The sequence below is a fragment of the Salvelinus sp. IW2-2015 genome, linkage group LG7 (assembly GCF_002910315.2).
Source record: "Salvelinus sp. IW2-2015 linkage group LG7, ASM291031v2, whole genome shotgun sequence".
In the NCBI taxonomy this organism is placed as follows: Eukaryota; Metazoa; Chordata; class Actinopteri; order Salmoniformes; family Salmonidae; genus Salvelinus; species Salvelinus sp. IW2-2015.
Genome location: NC_036847.1, coordinates 16,787,049 through 16,808,226, shown reverse-complemented (window position 1 = coordinate 16,808,226; position 21,178 = coordinate 16,787,049). Strand labels below are relative to the sequence as shown.

At 41.9% G+C, this 21,178-nt stretch overlaps 1 protein-coding gene across 9 annotated transcripts in view; it reads left to right on the top strand.

Annotated features, from left to right (window-relative positions):
* Positions 1-21,178, top strand: part of kif1b (kinesin family member 1B) — a 115,838-nt gene that overhangs the window by 79,737 nt on the left and 14,923 nt on the right. For 6 of the 9 annotated variants that reach the window (XM_023991161.2, XM_023991157.2, XM_023991160.2 and 3 more), the window contains 10 exons: positions 3,182-3,360; positions 5,845-5,982; positions 7,025-7,279; positions 10,918-11,036; positions 11,587-11,672; positions 11,986-12,115; positions 13,588-13,747; positions 18,288-18,378; positions 18,519-18,637; positions 19,100-19,155. In XM_023991161.2, the coding sequence (XP_023846929.1) occupies positions 3,182-3,360; positions 5,845-5,982; positions 7,025-7,279; positions 10,918-11,036; positions 11,587-11,672; positions 11,986-12,115; positions 13,588-13,747; positions 18,288-18,378; positions 18,519-18,637; positions 19,100-19,155 (1,333 nt within the window). The remainder of the gene's footprint in view (positions 1-3,181; positions 3,361-5,844; positions 5,983-7,024; positions 7,280-10,917; positions 11,037-11,586; positions 11,673-11,985; positions 12,116-13,587; positions 13,748-18,287; positions 18,379-18,518; positions 18,638-19,099; positions 19,156-21,178) is intronic. The other 3 variants (XM_023991163.2, XM_023991162.2, XM_023991164.2) reach the window with 1 other exon arrangement.

Sequence of the window (21,178 nt, the reverse complement as noted above, 5' to 3'; positions counted from 1 at the left end):
AATGTCCATTATTTATGTCCAAGTAGCTACTTTTGTTAGCACGTTTAGTACACATGTCCAGGCYAACGTCGGACGAAAACTTCAAAAAGTTATATTACAGGTCGAATAAACTTGTCAAACTAAGTATAGAATCAATCTTTAGGATGTTGTTATCATAAATATTCAATAACGTTCCAACCGGAGAATTCCTTTGTCTATAGAAGTAATGGAACGCAAGTCGATATCATGTGGAATGRGCGTGACCAGGACCTGGCTCTCTGCCAGACCACTGACTCATTCCCCTCTTATTCAGCTCCACATCACAGTAGAGGCTTCATTCAAGGTTCTACAGACTGTTGACATCTAGTGGAAGACGTAGGAAGTGCAAACAGATCCATATCCCACTGGGAATTCAATAGGCGATGAGTTGAAAATCAACCAACCTCAGATATCCCACTTCCTGGTTGGATTTTTCTCAGGTTTTCACCTGCCATATGAGTTCTGTTATACTCACAGACATCATTCAAACAGTTTTAGAAACTTCAYAGTGTTTTCTATCCAATAATAATATGCATCTGGTACAGAGTAGGAGGCAGTTCACTCTGGGCACGCTATTCATCCAAAGTGAAAATGCTGCCCCCTATCCCTATAAAACTCTTAATAATAATATTGAGAAATATTATTATATTCTGAACAAAATTCTATCAAATTTGGTCTGGTTCCTGAAACGCATGTCCATTGGTGTTGGGAGGGGTTCGCATACACACCTAGTGTCAAAATAGCTGAGGCATTGGCTGCATAGCAATAGTTTTAAGTAGCTTCCTCTCCCTGTCTCCTCTCTATCTCCTCTGCATTTATGTGAAAACGCAGGATAGGTGAAAGTGGTAGATGCGTGCTGATCCGCTGAGCACAATGTCAATGTACACCATAGAAATATAATTACTAGAATGGGAATCCCAATTCAAGTCAATGTCATTATATTTACAGTACCAGTTAAGTTTGGACACACCTACTCATTCAAGGGTTTTTCATTGTAGAATAATAGTGAAGACATCAAAACTATGAAATAACACATAGAATAATGTAGTTACCAAAAAAGTGTTAAACAAATCAAAATACATTTTAGATTCTTCGAAGTAGCCACCCTTTTCTTTGACAGCTTACAGCTTTGCACACTCTTGGCATTCTCTCAACCAGCTTCACCTGAAATGCTTTTCCAACAGTCTTGAAGGAGTTCCCACTTATGCTGAGCACTTGTTGGCTGATTTTCCTTCACTCTGCGTCCAACACATCCCAAACCGTCTCAATTAGGTTTAGGTCGGACGATTGTGGAGGCCAGGTCATCCGATGCAGCACTTCTTGGTCAAATAGCCCTTACACAGCCTGGTTGTGTGTGTTGGGTCATTGTCCTGTTGGAAAAACAAATGATAGTCCCACTAAGCGCAAACCAGATGGATGGTGTATCGCTGCAGAATGCTGTGGTAGCCATGCTGGTTAAGTGTGCCTTGAATTCTAAATAAAGCACAGACAGTGTCACCATCAAAGCACACCATCAAACCACCTCCTCCATGCTTCACGGTGGGAACCACAAATGCGGAGATCATCCGTTCACCTACCCTCCGTCTCACAAAGACACGGCGGTTGGAACCAAAAATCTCACATTTGGACTCATCAGACCAAAAGCCAGATTTCCGCTGGTCTAATGTCCATTGCTCGTGTTTCTTGGTCCAAGCAAGTCTCGTCGTCTTATTGGTGTCCTTTAGTAGTGGTTACTTTGCAGCAATTCGACCATGAAGGCATGAATAACGCAGTCTCCTCTGAACAGTTGATGTTGTGTCTGTTGTTTTAACTCTGATGCATTTATTTGGGCTACAATCAGAGGTGCAGTTAACTCTAATGAACTTATTCTCTGCAGCAGAGGTAACTCTGGGTCTTCCTTTCCTGTGGCGGTCCTTATGAGAGCCAGTTTCATCATAGCACTTGATAGTTTTTGCAATTGCATTTGAATATACTTTTAAAGTTCTTGAAATTTTCCGCATTGATTGACCTTCATGTCTTAAAGTAATGATGGACTGTCGTTTCTCTTTGCTTATTTGAGCTGTTCTTGCCATAATATGGACTTGGTCTTTTACCAAATAGGGCTATCTTCTGTATACCACCCCTACCTTGTCACAACACAACCGATTTGGCTCAAACACATTAAGAAGGAAAGAAATTCCACAAATGAACTTTTAACTAGGCACACCTGTTAATTGAAATGCATTCCAGGTGACTACCTGATGAAGCTGGTTGAGAGAATGCCAAGCGTGTGCAAAGCTGTCATCAAGGCAAAAGGTGGCTACTTTGAAGAATCTCAAATATAAAATTGATTTTGATTTAACACTTCTTTGGTTACTACATCATTCCATATGTGTTATTTCATAGTGTTGATCTCTTCACTATTATTCTACAATGTACAACATTTTATGTTGAATGAGTAGGTGTTCTAAAACTTTTGACTGGTACTGTACATGAGATGTCACAGGGAAGGACACCACAATGTTTCAAATCAGCAGCGATGGACACTCACGTTTTATGAGTATCAATCGCAACAATACATTCCATGAAGAGGATAGTGGGAGAAAATGCTYAACACAACCCTTCAAATTATGGATGTTGATCTTTGAGATGAAGATGAACACATGGTATGCGTCCCAAATGGACCCTATTCCTTTTATAGTGCACTACTGTTGACCAGAGCTCCCTGGTCAAAAGAAAAGCACAATAAAAGGAAATAGGGTGCCATTTGGGACGCAGATATGGAATCTGAGATAAATTGGAGAAGCCTGCAGTCACCGTACTGTTGACGGTCTGTATGGACGTGTCCCAAATGGCTCCCTATATAGTGCACTACTTTTGACCCCTAGTAGAGAACTATATAGGGAATTGGGTACCATTTGGGGGGGGGGGCATGGTCTGCCTGATCTGGAGGAGCTTGTCTATACTCAGAATAGAAATCACATGTCAGGTTGTAGGAGCAGGCTGATGGATGGTGGAGGGGAAAGGACTTTCAGGTTTCCTACTGCTCTTTATTTATCACAAGCTTCTACTCTCCTATTATTTATGCCCTTTGGTGTTCTTTTCTTGAACATATTACCTCAGGCTGGACTCCACCCCCGCCTTCTTTTTTAACCTCTCCTTCTCCACCTCCCCCATCTTTCAGGTGCAGTTCCAGTTCGTATTGCTGACGGACACCTTGTACTCACCGCTTCCCCCGGAGCTGTCGCCCCCCGAGCTGGAGAAGGAGCGCGGCTCACGCCCGTTCCCCCGCACCGTGGTGGCTGTTGAGATACAGGACCTGAAAAATGGCGCCACGCACTACTGGTCCCTGGAGAAGCTCAAGTAAGACCCTGGGTCATGTTCATTAGGGCACACTGTAGCAAAATCGTTTTGCAACAGAAAATTAAAATGAGTGTTTCTTATTGGGCAATTCCAGGTAGTCCCTCCGTTTTCTTCCATTTAGTACCTAATGAACACAAACAACCCTGGTCTCCTAAAGTAGTAAATTAGTAGATTCTGGGGTTAATCCTGGGTCAGCTACAGTCATTTTAGCAAAGGGGGTTGAAATTCAGTTTATAAACTGGAAATTGCCCATTACTTTGGATGTTATGATGATCAATTACACAGGTTTCAATTCACTTCCTGAATTGAGTTGATTTGGATTCATATGATATTGCCACAGCTTACCTTGATTTTCATGCCCACTTATGATATCCGTGATGCCATCCCTCTTTGCATCCTTAAGGGAGGTGTATGATAAAGGGTACCGGGCCTATATTCACAACGCTCGCTGATCTAGGATCAAGTCACACCTGTCCATATACTATTCATTGGTATCTAAAACGCAAAACTGATCCTAGATCAGCACTCCAGTTATATTGGTGCTGTATCTGATKAACTAAAGTGTATGTGCATTGATTTTAATCTGACTCGATTGATCTCAAAACCCGCGATTTTTTAATGTGAAAAACATTGCATACTCCTCATTGATTGATTTAATTCTTACTAATAACCCCATAAAAATGTTTTTGCATGTAAAATGAGTCTTTGCATTTGTCAGCGATCATTGTCCCATAGTATGTATTAGAGATACCAAACTGCAAAAAATGAATCCCTGTTTAAATAAGAATATAATTTTTTTAAAGTTTTCTCCTCAGGGGTTTGTACACAACTTGTTACGCACTTATTTAGGGTCTTCTGTATTCCAGGGTTGAGTTGGTTCTAAAACGTTTGTCCTCCATTTTTGATTGCAGAATCATTAACCCATATTTTTACCTGACGATTATATCTGGTACTATCCCCAAGGTTTGGAAGGTGGCCCATGTACTACCCCTTCACAAAGGTGGTGACCCTTTGTGACCTAAATAACTATCGCCCTATTACAAAACGTTCTTGCCTAGCTAAAATGTTAGAATCCTTGATTAATTCTCAGCTAAGGTCTTATCTTTGAAATGTATCAGTCGAATTTTAGACCAGGTCACAGCGTCTCTGCTGCTTCACTTGTTATAAATTATGTAGTAAATTGTAAGGCAACATTGTGCTGCCCTTTTCATTAACCTGTCAAAGGCCTTCGATACTGTGGATCACTACTAATTCAAAGGTAGTCCATTGGTAAAAAATCTGTCTGACAAACAGCACACAATAGAGCAGGACACAATAGAGGGCATAAAAATTACTTTAAGCATATGTACTTTGGATGGTGCCCACATTGATCGTGTCCCGACCTACAAATATCTGATAATCTGGATAGATGAAAAACTGTCTTTTAAAAAGCATATTGATGAGTTAGTTAAGAAGCTGAGAATTGCCTCCCGAGTGMTGCAGTGGTCTAAGGCACTGTATCGCAGTGCTTGAGGCGTCACAATAGACCTGGGTTCGATCCCGGGCTGTGTCACAGCCGGCCACAACCGGGAGACCCATGAGGCGGCGCCCAGTGTCGTTCGAGGAGGGTTTGGCCGGCCGGGATGTCCTTGTCCCTTCACGCTCTAGCAACTCCTGTGGCGTGCCGGGCGCATGCACTCTGACACGGTCGCCAGTTGTATAGTTTTTTTCCTCCGACACATTGGTGCAGCTGGCTTCTGGGTTAAGCGAGCAGTGTCAAGAAGCTGTGTGGCTTGGCAGGGGTCGTGTTTCGGAGGACGCATGGCTCTCGACCTTTGCCTCTTCCGAGTCCGTATGGGAGTTGCAGCGATGGGACAAGACTAACTACTAATTGGATATCAAGAAATTGGGGAGGAAAGGGGGTAAAATCTCAAATAAAGAAGCTGAGAATTTAAAATGGCCTTCTATAGAAGAAAACTGATCATTCAGTTGACGCTCCTACCGGTCCGAGACTATGGCGACATTTTCTATATATGAATGCAGCTGCCACTTCATTAAAGCCATTAGATGCATTTTACTATGGCGCTCTTCGTTTTATTACGGGCGACTAGTTTAGTACACGACTGCATTCWCTACCAGAAAGTTGTCTGGCCCTCTGATGTAACCTAAGTCAATATTTATTAGATGTATTGGGTAAAAGAGACCATGGTCTTAACATGACTCGCTGACGAAATAACGGTTAAAAAGTTATAATAATAATAATAACAATAAACTGTTCACACTACTTGGCTAAGCTGAACTGAGCCAAGCTTTACCGCGTTGGCCTGGTTACACATTCGTCTACCATAGTTGCTTGTGTGGACAGTGCTGGAAAGGAAAAGGTGGAGAGAAAATATCCATGGCAGTTCAGTACTGTTCAGGTCGGCACGATAGGGTGATGGGAAAACGGTATCAGTGGAATGAAGCGAAACTGTGGTCTAAGTGGAACTCTGATGTGATTTGCAGGCAGAGGCTGGACCAGATGAGAGAGATGTACGACCGCGCCGGGGAAATGGCTTCCTCCAATCAGGACGACAACGAGGGGGCTCTGACTGGAACTGACCCCTTCTATGACCGCTTTCATTGGTTCAAATTGGTGGGGAGGTACGTACGACACAACACTGGCTAAAACAATTCCTTTGTTCAATTTTTCTTGTCAGACTTCTATTTGTCACTTCTACTGTCTTTGGTTGGGTATTTTAGATTTAAAGGAGTTGCTTTATGGAGTTGAAAAGCAAAGCGGTTGGTTTTGTTATGTGGACGGATACCCTCAGCTGTTTTGAGGAGCTTTCATGAATCATTCATGAAATGGAATCCATTTACACTTCTGCGATTCCATTATTCATTTTTATGTCTGTGCTGTTGGATTGATTCATTTTCTGTCCTTATAGCCTCATGTTTTAATTATTTCACATCTTTCAATAAGCACGTTTCATTTCTGTTTTATGTTGATAGCGTACATTCTGTGCCCTTATGATGGGTTTTATTTTTTGGGCCCTTACAACATTTCACTTTTTCATTCGTTATTTTCATTTGGTGATTCTTTTTTTTCTTTTTCTTTTCATCAATGTCATTTCATGTATACAGTATGTTCTTGTTTTGTTACTAACCACTATGTCTACGCGTTATGTTTTTGTACAAAAACAAATGTTGTAACAATTATGTTTGTTTCTTGTGATGTAGTGTTTCAGTTAAATAAGACTAGTACTAGTCGTAAAGTTAACACTAGACTACTAACAAATGTAAGTAAGCTTTTGTTCTTATAATTCAAATGCTGTTTCTCGTGTTAACATAACTTTATCAATATGGACAGTGTCAACAATATACATTTTAGCAATTTAGCAGACGCTCTGATCCAGAGCAACTTACAGTAGTGACTGAATACATGTAACTTTTTCGTACTGGTCTCAAACCCACAACCCTGGCGTTGCTAGCGACGTGCTCTACCAAATGAGACCAGTGTATCCCTCTCCAACTGTGCACCATGACAGACTTTAACCTTCAAGTCAGTCTTTCACATTACAGTACAATCTACTCAAGCCAAACTATAACTCTCTCTATTGTTAACTTCACTTGGCTGCTTGCCACCCTGCATCCCATCACCCTCCCTCCCGGCCCTCCCCTTGTACCCTTCCCTCCCCCTTAGCTCCCCCATCTTCCATGGCTGCGTCAACGAGCAGCGGCTGGCCGACCGCACGCCCTCACCCACCTTCTCCACGGCCGACTCAGACATCACAGAGCTGGCGGACGAGCGACAGAGCGAGATGTCGGACTACTTGGACGACGAGGCGTTCGTGGACGATACCAGCTCAGACGCTGGCACCGAGGAGGGCTCGGATATCTTCAGCGACGGCCAGGATCCCTTCTACGACCGCTCCCCCTGGTTCATACTGGTGGGAAGGTTGGTGACCACCCATGATGATGATGATGATCTGAACCACCATATCAGTCATTTTGTGACCGTGTCACATGTGACATTACACAGGCTCTGGAAGAGGGGGTGGGGGAGAAGAGAGTGCTGGCTCATTTCACTCAGGGGCAAATACTAACTTAAATTTAAATTCAATGTTCACTTAGTCCACATACAGTAAGCTCCAAGTATTGGAACAGTGCATATTTTGTTTGTTTTGGCTCTGTACTCCAGCACTTTGGATTTGAAATGATACAATGACTTACAGACGCACAAATATCATATTCCCCCAAAAATGCTAACCTCCTGTTATTGAGAGGTTAGCATGTCTTGGGGGTATAATATTTGTGCATCTGTACATTTGTCACTCATCATTATTCACTATTCATTCAGTATTATCTGTAGTCATGGTAACATCCACATTAATGTTGAAGGGTTCATGGCACATATTCTATTCTTATTTACCATAAAAGTGACTCCAAAATGGCACAGTACATTATTTACCATTCATTTCTATTGGGCACAAAATAATCTGGAACACAACCAAAACAAACAGCAAATGCATCCAACACATTTGGAGTCACAAGCTTGATGTAGTCATTGCGTGCTATGAATATGGGACCAAATACTTAACTTTTTACTACTTTAATACAAATATAAGTGAATAAGTCCCAATAATTTTGGTCCCCTAAAATGGGGTAACTATGTACAAAAAGTGCTGTAATTTCTAAACGGTTCACCCTCAAATTAAATCTGACAGTCTGCACTTTAACGTCATTGTATCATTTCCAATCCGAGTACAGAGCCAAAACAACAACAAATGTATCACTGTCCCAATACTTTTGGAGCGCGCTATAAGTAGAGTTTTCACTTAGTCATGCATTGATTCCACATAAGGGGGGTGTGTGATAGTTAGCGCTGTGAAGCGTAGCTTTGGAGGTACAAAAGGCATCTTTTTTTATTTGGCTACCATATACGATTCTAGGGCTGATGATATAATTGAAACGTATTCCCACCCATCAAAATTATCTTGTGTGCTGAGTAGTCCACTTACACCTCAAACTGTTGGGGTTTTTCAAGTGTCTCATTCATTGAATTGAGTGCTCTGAACTGAGTTTGTGAGGTTGAATTTTTTTTCAGGCCATGGAGGTTTTAGTCTGACACAACCTATAAAACATAGAAACAAGTTATCACTTATTCATACTGTGAGTCTCAAACATCCCCTCAGTGTCAATGATGCAAGGATATCTGAGACATGTCTCCTTGGTTGCATCCCAAATGGCATCCTATTCCCTATAAAGTGCACTACTGTCATTATTGCTGATTTTTTTTTTTTAAGTAGTGTGTAGGGAATAGGGTGCCATTTGGGACCTAACCCTTTTCTATGTATTGCATTCTGCAAGATGGTAGACTGAAAAGAAGCATAATGTGTCACACTGCTATGGAGCAGTGTCTTATWTGTAAGGCCTCATTTAGAATCAAGGCAGGCAGAGTAGAATATTCTAGAATTAGAATAGAGCCAGCACCATCATCCTCCAGGCGTGTTGTTTCATCTGTAGATATAGAATGTCATTCTATGACTTTCTATGGCTTAATACCGCTCTGCTCCAGATGCCACCATTTTCTGCTCCCGGGTGAAGTTTCCACTATGTACAGATCTAGGATTAGCTTCCCCTCCCCCAATCCCCATTAGTGGAGAAAATGCTAAACTGACCCAGTATACAGTAGGGGCAACTTCACCCTACAACTCATCTGTTTTTGTGGTATCTGTAGTGGCTAATTCATTGTCTATTTGTTTTGGTGGTTATTATTCTTCATTTTCATTACCTTATTTTATTATATTTTATTTTTATTTGAATTGTATTTTGCTTTGCTTTCTTTTCAATGTCCGTAGTCATATTTGTTAACAGTATACAGTACAAGTCAAAAGTTTGGACACACTGACTTATTGAAGGGTTTTTCTTTATTTTTTACTATTTTCTACATTGTAGAATATTAGTGAAGACGTTGTTTTGATGTCTTCACTATTATTCTACAATGTAGAAAATAGTAAAAATAAAGCAAAACCCTTCAATTAGTCGGTGTGTCCAAACTTTTGACTACACTGTATGTGTGATACAATGGCAATGATATCAATTACCCATATAATAACAATGATGACGTTAATAATTGTAAGAGTGGAGGTGATACTGATTTGAAATTCACATTAATGATATCAAGTAAATAACCTTAGTTGTAAAAAAAATACTACACATATGTATTTATAGTACATCTGAATAAACTCAGTTTGTATTTCAGATGTCATAGCCACTGCATCTAGTCTGTCTGCATCCCAAATGGCACCCTGTTCTCTATGTAGTGCACTACTTTTGACCTGGGCCCATAGGGATCAAAATTAGTGCACTATGTAGGCAACAGGGTGCCATTTGGGATTCAGACTCGGAGTCAGACGGCAGATCGATGCAGGCCCAGCCAGTCTGTTCTGTTAACAGCCCTACCTGCGTCATCATGACTAAAGATATTTGAGCTATATTTCTCCTCTCTCCTTCGCCTTAGCTTTGAGTTCTCCTGCACAGGGAGGGGGAGAGTTAGGGCAACGGGGGCGCTGCAAATCAACCCCCACAAAGCAACAACACGTCAATGTGTGACTAAAGCCCGTCGACATAACAAGCGAGTCGGCTCTGGCTGCTGCATTTCAATTTAGCTAGTATTGCTGTTTTACCATTCAACAACATGGCTGAAAGAGATTGATTTTATTTTTGCTGCAATATCAGTTGTCAATATCATTTTAGCAGTTTGTCTATTTTTGTATTTGTCTATTCTGAAATATCTCTTAATTTGTGATAGAATGTATTTCTCAGTTTACCATAAGGTCGCATCCCAAATGGCACCCCTATTCCCTATATAATGCCCTACTTTTGACAAGGTACCATAGTGCACTACTTATGACCAGAGCCCTATGTAGGAAATAGGGTGCCATTTGGAACATGGACTCAATCACTTCAGTGATCATCTGATGATTGTAACTAAAAGTGTGCCTCTCGCCCTTGCACGAATGTCAATTGAGTCAATGCTGTGAGTCATAGTGATTGGTTATTGGCTCATTAGATCTCATATTACACCCTTTCCATGTGACTAGGATGTATTGTCACGACGCAGATGGCTCAAGCTTAACTTCTTTAGGGCCTGTTGAACTTTCATTGAGTCATGGTCAAATTCATTTAAATACCTATTAATTCACTAAGGGTTAAATCCTAACTTCCGCTTCAGTAAAATGTTCACTTTGTTTCGTTTCTTGACTTTAGTGGATGTTAGGAATACCTCTAAAAGACACTTGACGAGCTGCCTACATAAGGACTCCATAACAATGTATATTTATAACCCATAGATACAGCACTCATAAGCAGGATACGGTTTACTGATGCAGTATGTTATGTGCTATGAACGTGTTATGAACCCTTTAACTAAATGTACCGCATTCAAATTAAGAAAGTAATAAAATATCCGCTTGGCCTTTTTTATTGACTTAAATATAAATTAATTTGACCAAGCCTTGTGAGGCAAAAGTAGACCCCAATAGGGGCTTGTAGGGCAGATCCTCACCTCTCTCCCCCCTCCTTCCCCCATAGAGCCTTTGTGTACCTGAGCAACCTGCTCTACCCCGTGCCCCTGGTCCATCGTGTTGCCATAGTGACGGAGAAGGGCGATGTGCGTGGTTTCCTGCGTGTCGGTGTCCAAGCCATCGCTGGTACATACTGCTCGATCTCTCTCTCTTTCTCTCTACACACACCCTCTTTGACAAGACTCAGACCTGGGCCTGTATTCACAAAGCGTCTCAGAGGAGGAGTGCTGATCTAGGATTTGGTCCCCCTGTCCATTATCTAAATGGCAAACTTATCCTAGATCAGCACTCCTACTCTGAGACTCATTGTGAATTCAATTAGTATGTTATATACTGTCACATAATTGTCCAATCCTGCTCCTTGAGTATGTATCCAGGTAGAATGTAACAATGTGTGTACAGAATGCGACAAGGCACCCTAATCACAGACCACATTCACTAAAACCACAACGAAACAATTTTATACAAGAAAATACCAGATCTAACTCTACAATGAATCAGAATGACTGGAAGAAATGTTGAAAAGCCCTCGCTTTTCTAGCGACCTGAGAGAGAATTCCCAGAGTCGACTGCTTTGTGCTCTTTGAAGAGACGAGTCTGCTCTTGTCAACACACCACGTTAATAACTGGGGCTGACGAACGCGATGACAATGACTTGTAAAATGTGTCTTTGTAGCTGACGAGGAGGCCCCAGATTACGGGTCAGGAGTGAGACAGTCGGGAACTGCCAAGATATCCTTTGACGACGAGTACTTCAAAAAGGTAAGGCCACATCAGACAAACTCATTTAAAAAAAACATTATGGCCGATTTCCCCGAACACAGATTGAGCCTAGTCCTGGACTCAAAAGCATGTTCAATGGTGATTCTCCATTGAAAGTGCTTTTTAGTCTTGGACTAGGCTTAATCTTGTCCACATTCCATATACCTCCCAATAAACGTGTCTTTTAATCAGCAACATTTTCCCAGTGTTTTTTTTTTTTCTTCAAATGTTCACTATCAAAGCAGCTATATGCTAATATCTCACTCCCTCTGTCTTTCTCTCTCTCTTTCTCTCCCTCCCTCCCTCCCATCAGAATGACTTTCCTTCCACAGTCATGACCTGCTCTGGCCTTTCTCTGGAGGAGCTGCGCTTCGTGGAGGGCCAGGGTCAGAGTTCAGAGATCATCACCCCCTCCGAGGAGCAGAACAGAATCAATGACATGGGTAAGGAAGGAGAGACCGGGGCAGCTCCAAGACCCTCTCCTCTCATTAGTATTAGGCCTACATCTCACCGGCCAATGGCTTGAATTGAGTGTGAATTAATAGTGGCAGACAGTGTTGTCCCTAAATCATTTTCCAGGTAGGGCTCTGCAAAGGCACCCAAATTAACATCCAGGGCCTCTTAAACCAACATTTTCAACCAAATGTTTGTAGGCGGGGGAGGGTGGATGGCGTCCCGCCTCTACAATGATGGGGGAAACGCTGGTGGCAGATATTCTTATTGAAGGTGGAGGATGAATTGAAATAGGTTGATACAAGAGTTGGAGATGGCCTTCAGTCATAAAAATCAAATAGATTTAAATTACTAAAGGTCACGGGGCAGCAGGTAGCCTAGTGGAGCATTGGGCCAGTAACCGAAAGGTTGCTAGATCGAATCCCCGAGCTGACAAGGTAAATATCTGTCGTTCTGCCCCTGAACATGGCAGTTAACCCACTGTTCCTAGGACGTCATTGTAAATAAAAATGTGTTCTTAACTGACTTGCCTAGTTAAATAAAAAATAAAAACATTTTTGGGCTAATGTGAAACTCTGAGTGTGACATCTGGTTGGTGCAGTCATATTTAGTTTCCCTGTGAAGGAATTTACAATAGTCCACATAAGCCATTTGATAGAAAAACATAATAAACTTTGACCATAAACCTTCCTTTCATTGTGCACTTTATTGAGCTGTTGAACTGTAAATAAAGAGGGAAGGAGGAGAGGGAGAGCGAAAAATATGGAGGGAAGTAGAGAGAGTTGGTCTAGCAGTTAAAGCCGCTGTCTCTGGCACATGTATGGTCCCCCTGCCTGCGTTGAATAGAATCCCGGCCCTACCAGCCTTCTCACTTCTGCATCTACTCACATCCCCCTTCCCCTTATACCTGTCTCTATCAATAACACACTTAAATCCTGGCCTCCCGAGTGGTGCAGCGGTTTAAGGCACTGCATCGCAGTGCTTGAGGCGTCACTACAGCCCCTGGTTCGATCCCAGGCTGTGTCACAGTAGGCCGTGATTGGGAGACCCCATGAGGCGGCACACAATTGGCCCAGCGTCGTACGGGTTAGGGGAGTGTTTGGCCGGCCGGGATGTCCTTGTCCCATCGCATTCTAGCGACTCCTTGTGGCAAGGCGGACGCATGCAAGCTGACCTCGGTCGCCAGTTGGACGGCATTTCCTCCGACACATTGGTGCGGATGGCTTACAGGTTAAGCGAGCAGTGTGTCAAGAAGCATGGCTCTCGATCTTCACCTCTCCCGAGTCCATAGGGGATTTGCAGCGATTGAACAAGACTAACTACCAATTGGATATCATGAAATTGGGGGGAAAGTAAATGTAAGAAAATTGAGGATAACACACAACATTTTACATTGTGTTCATCCTGGTATGTATCTGTCCGCTGCATGTTCTAACCCTTTGCTGTGGGTGTTTTGTGACAGACCTGAAGCTGGTTCAGGGGAACTTGGTTGACCCTAAGCTTAGTTGCGAAGAAGGTCTGACCGGCCAACTGGAGGTGGGCAGTATCTTTACCTTCCGTGTGACCGTGCTCCAAGCCAGCGGCATTCTACCAGAGTATGCCGACATCTTCTGCCAGTTCAAGTGAGTTGGTCGGCTGTCATCCGATCTGTCCTAGCACACGCACACCGCTGCCATACTGATCTAGGATCAGGGCTGTTGTCAAAGTGTGTGTGTGTGTGTATATGTATGTATGTATGTGTGTGTGTGTGTATATATATATATATACAGTGGGGCAAGAAAGTATTTAGTCAGCCACCAATTGTGAAGTTCTCCCACTTAAAAAGATGAGAGGCCTGTAATTTTCATCATAGGTACACTTCAACTATGACAGACAAAATGAGAGAGAAAAATCCAGAAAATCACATTGTAGGATTTTTAATGAATTTATTTGCAAATTATGGTGAAAATAAGTATTTGGTCACCTAGAAACAAGCAAGATTTCTGGCTCTCACAGACCTGTAACTTCTTCTTTAAGAGGCTCCTCTGTCCTCCACTCGTTACCTGTATTAATGGCACCTGTTTGAAATTGTTATCAGTATAAAAGACACCTGTCCACAACCTCAAACAGTCACATTCCAAACTCCACTATGGCCAAGACCAAAGAGCTGTCAAAGGACACCAGAAACAAAATTGTAGATGACGGTCAATCACCCTCGGTCTGGGGCTCCATGCAAGATCTCACCTCGTGGGGCATCAATGATCATGAGGAAGGTGAGGGATCAGCCCAGAACTACACGGCGGACCTAGTCAATGACCTGAAGAGAGCTGGGACCACAGTCTCAAAGAAAACCATTAGTAACACACTACGCCGTCATGGATTAAAATCCTGCAGCGCACGCAAGGTCCCCCTGCTCAAGCCAGCGCATGTCCAGGCCCGTCTGAAGTTTGCCAATGACCATCTGGATGATCCAGAGGAGGAATGGGAGAAGGCCATGTGGTCTGATGAGACAAAAATAGAGCTTTTTGGTCTAACTCCACTCGCCGTGTTTGGAGGAAGAAGAAGGATGAGTACAACCCCAAGAACACCATCCCAACCGTGAAGCATGGAGGTAGAAAACATCATTCTTTGGGGATGCTTTTCTGCAAAGGGGACAGGATGACTGCACCGTATTGAGGGGAGCATGGATGGGGCCATGTATTGCGAGATCTTGGCCAACAACCTCCATCCCTCAGTAAGAGCATTGAAGATGGGTCGTAGCTGGGTCTTCCAGCATGACAACGACCCGAAACACACAGCCAGGGCAACTAAGGAGTGGCTCCGTAAGAAGCATCTCAAGGTCCTGGAGTGGCCTAGCCAGTCTCCAGACCTGAACCAATAGAAAATCTTTGGAGGGAGCTGAAAGTCCATATTGCCCAGCGACAGCCCCGAACCCTGAAGGATCTGGAGAGGAGTGGGCCAAGATCCTGCTGCAGTGTGTGCAAACCTGGTCAAGAACTACAGGAAACGTATGATCTCTGTAATTGCAAACAAAGGTTTCTGTACCAAATATATTAAGTTCTGCTTTTCTGATGTATCAAATACTTATGTCATGCAATAAAATGCAAATTAATTACTTAAAAATCATACAATGTGATTTTCTGGATTTTTGTTTTAGATTCCGTCTCTCACAGTTGAAGTGTACCTATGTAAAAAATTACAGACCTCTACATGCTTTGTAAGTAGGAAAACTAGCAAAATCGGCAGTGTATCAAATAATTGTTCTCCCCACTGTGTATATATATATATATATGTGTGTGTTGTGTGTGTGTATGTATGTATGTATGTATGTATGTATGTATGTAATGTATGTATGTATGTATGTATGTATATATATATATATATATATATATATATATATATATATATATATATATATATATTTTAATTATATAATATAGTTATTATTATATATTATATATATATATATATATATATATATATATATTACCGTTCAAAAGTTTGGGGCCACTTAGAAATGTCCTTGTTGTTGAAAGAAAAGCTAATTTTTTTTGTCCATTTTTAAAATAACATCAAATTGATCAGGAATACAGTATAGACATTGTTAATGACTATTGTAGCAGAAACGGCAGATTTTTTTATGGAATATCTACATAGTCGTACAGAGGCCCATTTATCAGCAACCATCACTCCTGTGTTACAATGGCACGTTGTGTTAGCTAATCCAAGTTTATTATTTTAAAAGGCTAATTGATCATTAGTAAACCCTTTTGCAATTATGTTAGCACAGCTGAAAACTGTTCTGATTAAAGAAGCATCAGCAATTGTGGGTTCGATTACAGGCTCAAAATGTCCAGAAACAAATAAATAACTTTCTTCTGAAACTCGTTAGTCTATTCTTGTTCTGAGATTCCCTCCACAGAACAGCGCAAACTGGCTCTAACCAGAATAAAAAGAGGAGTGGGAGACCCCGGTGCACAACTGAGCAAGAGGACAAGTACATTAGTGTCTAGTTTGAGAAAGACGCCTCACAAGTCCTCAACTGGCAGCTTCATTAAATAGTACCCACAAAACACCAGTCTCAACGTCAACAGTGAAGAGGCAACTCCGGGATGCTGGCCTTCTAGGCAAGAGTTGCAATGAAAAAAACATCTCAGACTGGCCAATAAAAAGAAAAGATTAAGATGGGCAAAAGAACACCGACACTGGACAGAGGAACTCTTGCCTAGAAGGTCAGCATCCCAGAGTTGCCTCTTCACTGTTGAAGAGTGCTGTTCTGTGAAGGGAGTAGTACACAGCATTGTACGAGATCTTAAGTTTCTTGGCAATTTCTCGAATGGAATAGCCTTCATTTCTCAGGACAACAGTAAACTGTCAAGTCTGAGTCAATTGGAAGTGTACCTGTGGATGTATTTCAAGGCCTACCTTCAAACTCAGTGCTTCTTTGCTTGACATCATGGGAAAATCAAAAGTAATCAGCCAAGACCTCAAATTGTAGACCTCCACAAGTCTGGTTCATCCTTGGGAGCAATTTCCAAACGCCTGAAGGTACCACATTCATCTGTACAAACAATGGTATGCAAGTACAAACACCATGGGACCACCAAGCCGTCATACCGCTCAGGAAGGAGACGCGTTCTGTGTCCTAGAGATGAACGTACTTTGGTGTGAAAAGTGCAAATGAATCCCAGAACAACACAAAGGACCTTGTGAAGATGCTGGAGAAAACCGGTACAAAAGTATCTATATCCACAGTAAAACGAGTCCTATATCGACATAACCTGAAAGGCTGCTCAGCAAGGAAGAAGCCACTGCTCCAAAACCGCCAGTAAAAAAAAGCCAGACTACAGTTTTTAACTGCACATGGGGACAAAGATCATACCTTTTGGAGATATGTCCTCTGGTCTGATGAAACAAAAATAGAACTGTTTGGCAATAATGATCATCGTTATGTTTGGAAGAAAAAGGGGGAGACTTGCAAGCCGAAGAACACCATCCCAACCGTGAAGCACGGGGGCGGCAGCATCATGTTGCGGGGTGCTTTCCTGCAGGAGGGACTGGTGCCTTCAACAAATAGATGGCATCATGATAGGAAAGTAATGTGGATATATTGAAGCAACATCTCAAGACATCAGTCAGGAAGTTAAAGCTTGGTCGCAAATGGGTCTTCCAAATGGACAATGACCCCAAGCATACTTCCAAAGTTGTGGCAAATTGGCTTAAGACAACAAAGTCAAGGTATTGGATTGGCCATCACAAAGCCCTGACCTCAACCTATAGAAAATTTGTGGGCAGAACTGAAAAAGCACGTGCGAGCAAGGAGGCCTACAAACCTGACTCAGTTACACCAGCTCTGTCATGAGGAATGGGCCAAAATTCATCCAACTTATTGTGGGAAGCTTGTGGAAGGCTACCTGAAACGTTTGGCCAAGTTAAACAATTTAAAGGCAATGCTACCAAATACTAATTGAGTGTATGTAAACTTCTGACCCACTGGGAATGTGATGAAAGAAATAAAAGCTGAAATAAATCATGCTTTCTACTATTATTCGCGACATTTCACCTTCTTAAAATAAAGTGGTGATCCTAACTGACCTAAGACATGGAATTTTTACTAGGATTAAATGTCAGGAATTGTGAAACTGAGTTTGAATGTATTTGGGTAAGGTGTATGTAAACTTCCGACTTCAACTGTAGATATTCTATAAAATCTGCTGATTTCACCTACAATAGTAATTTACAACATTAACAATGTCTCCACTGTATTCCTGATCAATTTGATGTTATTTTAATGGACAAAAAAATTGCTTTTCTATCAAAAACAAGGACATTTCTAAGTGACCCAAAACTTTTGAAGTGTGTGTGTGGGAACAGAAGTACTGATGACAGGTATAATGGTTTAATACTTGTTATAAGCATGTATGAGCCTTTATGATGTCTTATTATAATATGTTATAAGGCTTATATGGGATATGTAACAAATTCCAAATGGCTGTTATTTAGTCAGGATCGTTATGAGAGGATGATAATAAGACCTTATAAGGGTAGGGTGTTAAACACAAGTCATAACAACAGCATCATGCATCATACCTGTCGGCTTTCATTTTTATAGACCTTTTAGTAACACTTAAATGTACAGTATTATTATTTGTAATATTCAAGCATCATCTGTTGGCTCCTCAGTTTTCTCCATCGTCACGACGAAGCCTTCTCCACAGAGCCTCTGAAGAACACTGGGAAAGGAACTCCTCTGGGCTTCTATCACGTCCAGAATGTGAGTGCACACACATACACAACGCACGCTCACACCACACAAACGTCTCACACACACACCACACAAACGTCTCACATACACAAAGGTATAGAAATATGACCCAAAGCTGATTCATTTTCCCATTCACTCCTGTTGTGTAGATTTCAGTGGAGGTGACTGAGTCGTTCATTGAGTACATCAAGACCAAGCCCATCGTGTTTGAGGTGTTTGGTCACTACCAGCAGCACCCTCTGCACCTGCACGGTCAGGACCTCATAAGGTAGGTTGAATGGTCACCTGCACACATACTGCATGCTCCAGGGTGAAGTTTTCCCTAGATACAGATCCAAGATCAGCTTCCCCTTCCCCAATCCTATAGGAGAAAATGCTAAACTGATCCAAGATCAGGATCTAGGAGCTACATCATGCCACACCCCCACATACCATTTTTAATGATTAATTGGTAATGATGGGTTGTCTAGTACTAAAGTAAAGCCCACACTCTCAACTGTCAATTTGTTAACAAGGTCTTTTGCTACTGTAGTACTACATAATTTCTTTCCAGATCAGCACGCTATGATTTGTTGTCTATCTAATTAACATTAGCCAGAATGTCTTAAGGCTCACATCCAACACATTCAAAACATCACATTAAAAGCTCAAGTAATGACATCAAATAAAAACATACAAAAAGCAATTCAATTTAAAATACTAAATGTGTAGTCTTTTTGTTTGTTTGTAGTCCTCCTCAGGCTGCCAGGAAGTACTACCCTATTCCAATGCCACTGTCTAAGCCAGGTAAGGATTCTACAGATACCACATCGACAGTATCGTGAAAAGCATTGCAGAAAATCTTGCCATCCCTTTATCCAATTATTTTTTTTAAATCGCCACCACACTGTATATCCAGTCACAACTGCATGTCTCATATCTTCCCCTCTTTCTTTCTTTCCTTTTTTTTGGCATTTTGTTTTCTGACCCATTTCCTTGTCACTACTCACCCACACCCTCAATATGTCCTTCCCGTTCTACTAAATCCATATCCATCTCTCTCATTCTCTTTCTCAAAACTCTCTTCCACTCACCCACATTTTTCTTACTACCTCTCTCTTCCATTCACTCCCACCCCTACGCCATATGACCAACCCCCCTCCCCGTCTCAGACCACGCCCGTAAGATAGAGTTGATTCGTTACCTGATGACTGGCTCCGTGCCCGGCCAGGTGCTGGACACGCTGTCCGAGCATGCCAATGCCCTAGCATCCACGGCAGTGGCCAGCCTGGAGGACGGGGCTGACCAGCTCTCTCACTTCCCCTTCCTTCCCATGCCCACCAGCCCCGTGCTGACTGTACCCAGGCACCATGGTTGGTACAGCGGACATTAGAACCGCGAGAGTAGTAGCTGGGAGTAGCAGCAGTATGCGCTGTACTATTAGCCTGGTCCCAGATCTGTTTGTGCTACAACGACCATGGGCGAGTTGACTATATACACACAAACAGATGTGGAATCAGGCTACTCTACTGTAGCCCCGTGCTGTGCTTTGTTTTGCTTTGTCTTCTGGCTGTAGTTGGCATAGGCCGGTGTGGTGCATCCTAGTTTTGTCTGGCCCAATTCTAGTCCTAGTCCCCTGCATTGTCTCTCACATACCAACCAGCCACATACCTTTTAGGGCTGGGGATTACCATGGACCTCACAATATGATATCATCACCATACTTAAAGAACCAAAGTTTGGACACACCTCATTCCAGGGTTTTTATTTATTTTTAGTATTTTCTACATAGTAGCATAATAGTGAAGACATCAACACTATGAAATAACACATATAGAATCCTGTAGTAACCAAAAAAGTGATCAACCAATCATACTATATTTGAGATTTTTCAATATAGCCACACTTTTTTCCTTGATTACAGCTTTACACACTCTTAGCATTCTCTCTCAATATATTGCTCACTATGTGTCTGCTGCAGAGAGATGAGACGGCATGAGAATACAGGTCTAAAGCCAATTGGGCTCCAGTCCCATTACCTAAACACACACAAACAGAAAAATTGATGTTTCCTTTTAACATTCTCTGGCATTGTTTAGTGAATAGTTTAATAGCAAATCTCTATCTGCTGTAGAAAAATTATGTTAAAAGGGGAGGAGGTAAATCAAATATTAGTCACGTGCCGAAATACAGCAGGTGTAGACCTTACAGTGAAATGCTTACTTACGAGCCCATAACCAACAATGCAGTTTTTAAAAATACGGATAAGAAATAAAAGTAACAAGTAATTAAAGAGCAGCAGTAAAATAACAATAGCGAGACTATATACAGGGGGGTACCGGTACAGAGTCAATGTGCGGGGGCACCGGTTAGTTGAGGTAATATTTACATGTAGGTGGAGTTGTAATCATGATGTGGCAGTTTGATAACTCAGCAGGATATACAGCTTCTAATGTGTAATCTGTGATATAGCCTCCCCACGTCCCCTAGTGTAGCGCTATAGAATTGAGAGTATTTGTGATTTGCCTTTGGACAGGCTGTGTTGTAGTGTCACTCCTTGATAGTATTTAAATGGAGATTGCAGTGTTCCCGGCTTAATTCAATTGTAGTGGATTTAGAATTGGACAGTTGTTTTGTACCTTGTGAAATAAACCCTTCGAGTACAGTAAGGAGTATTGATTAGTGAATGTTTACAGGCTTATAATAACACATTAGCGTGTTACAGGAGTTACCGCATGTCATCATCACTATTCGTTTAACCGTTGTTTACGTACGCCAGAGCTCCAAGAAAAATCTGAGTGTGTAATAGTAGGACACGTACTGTACATGC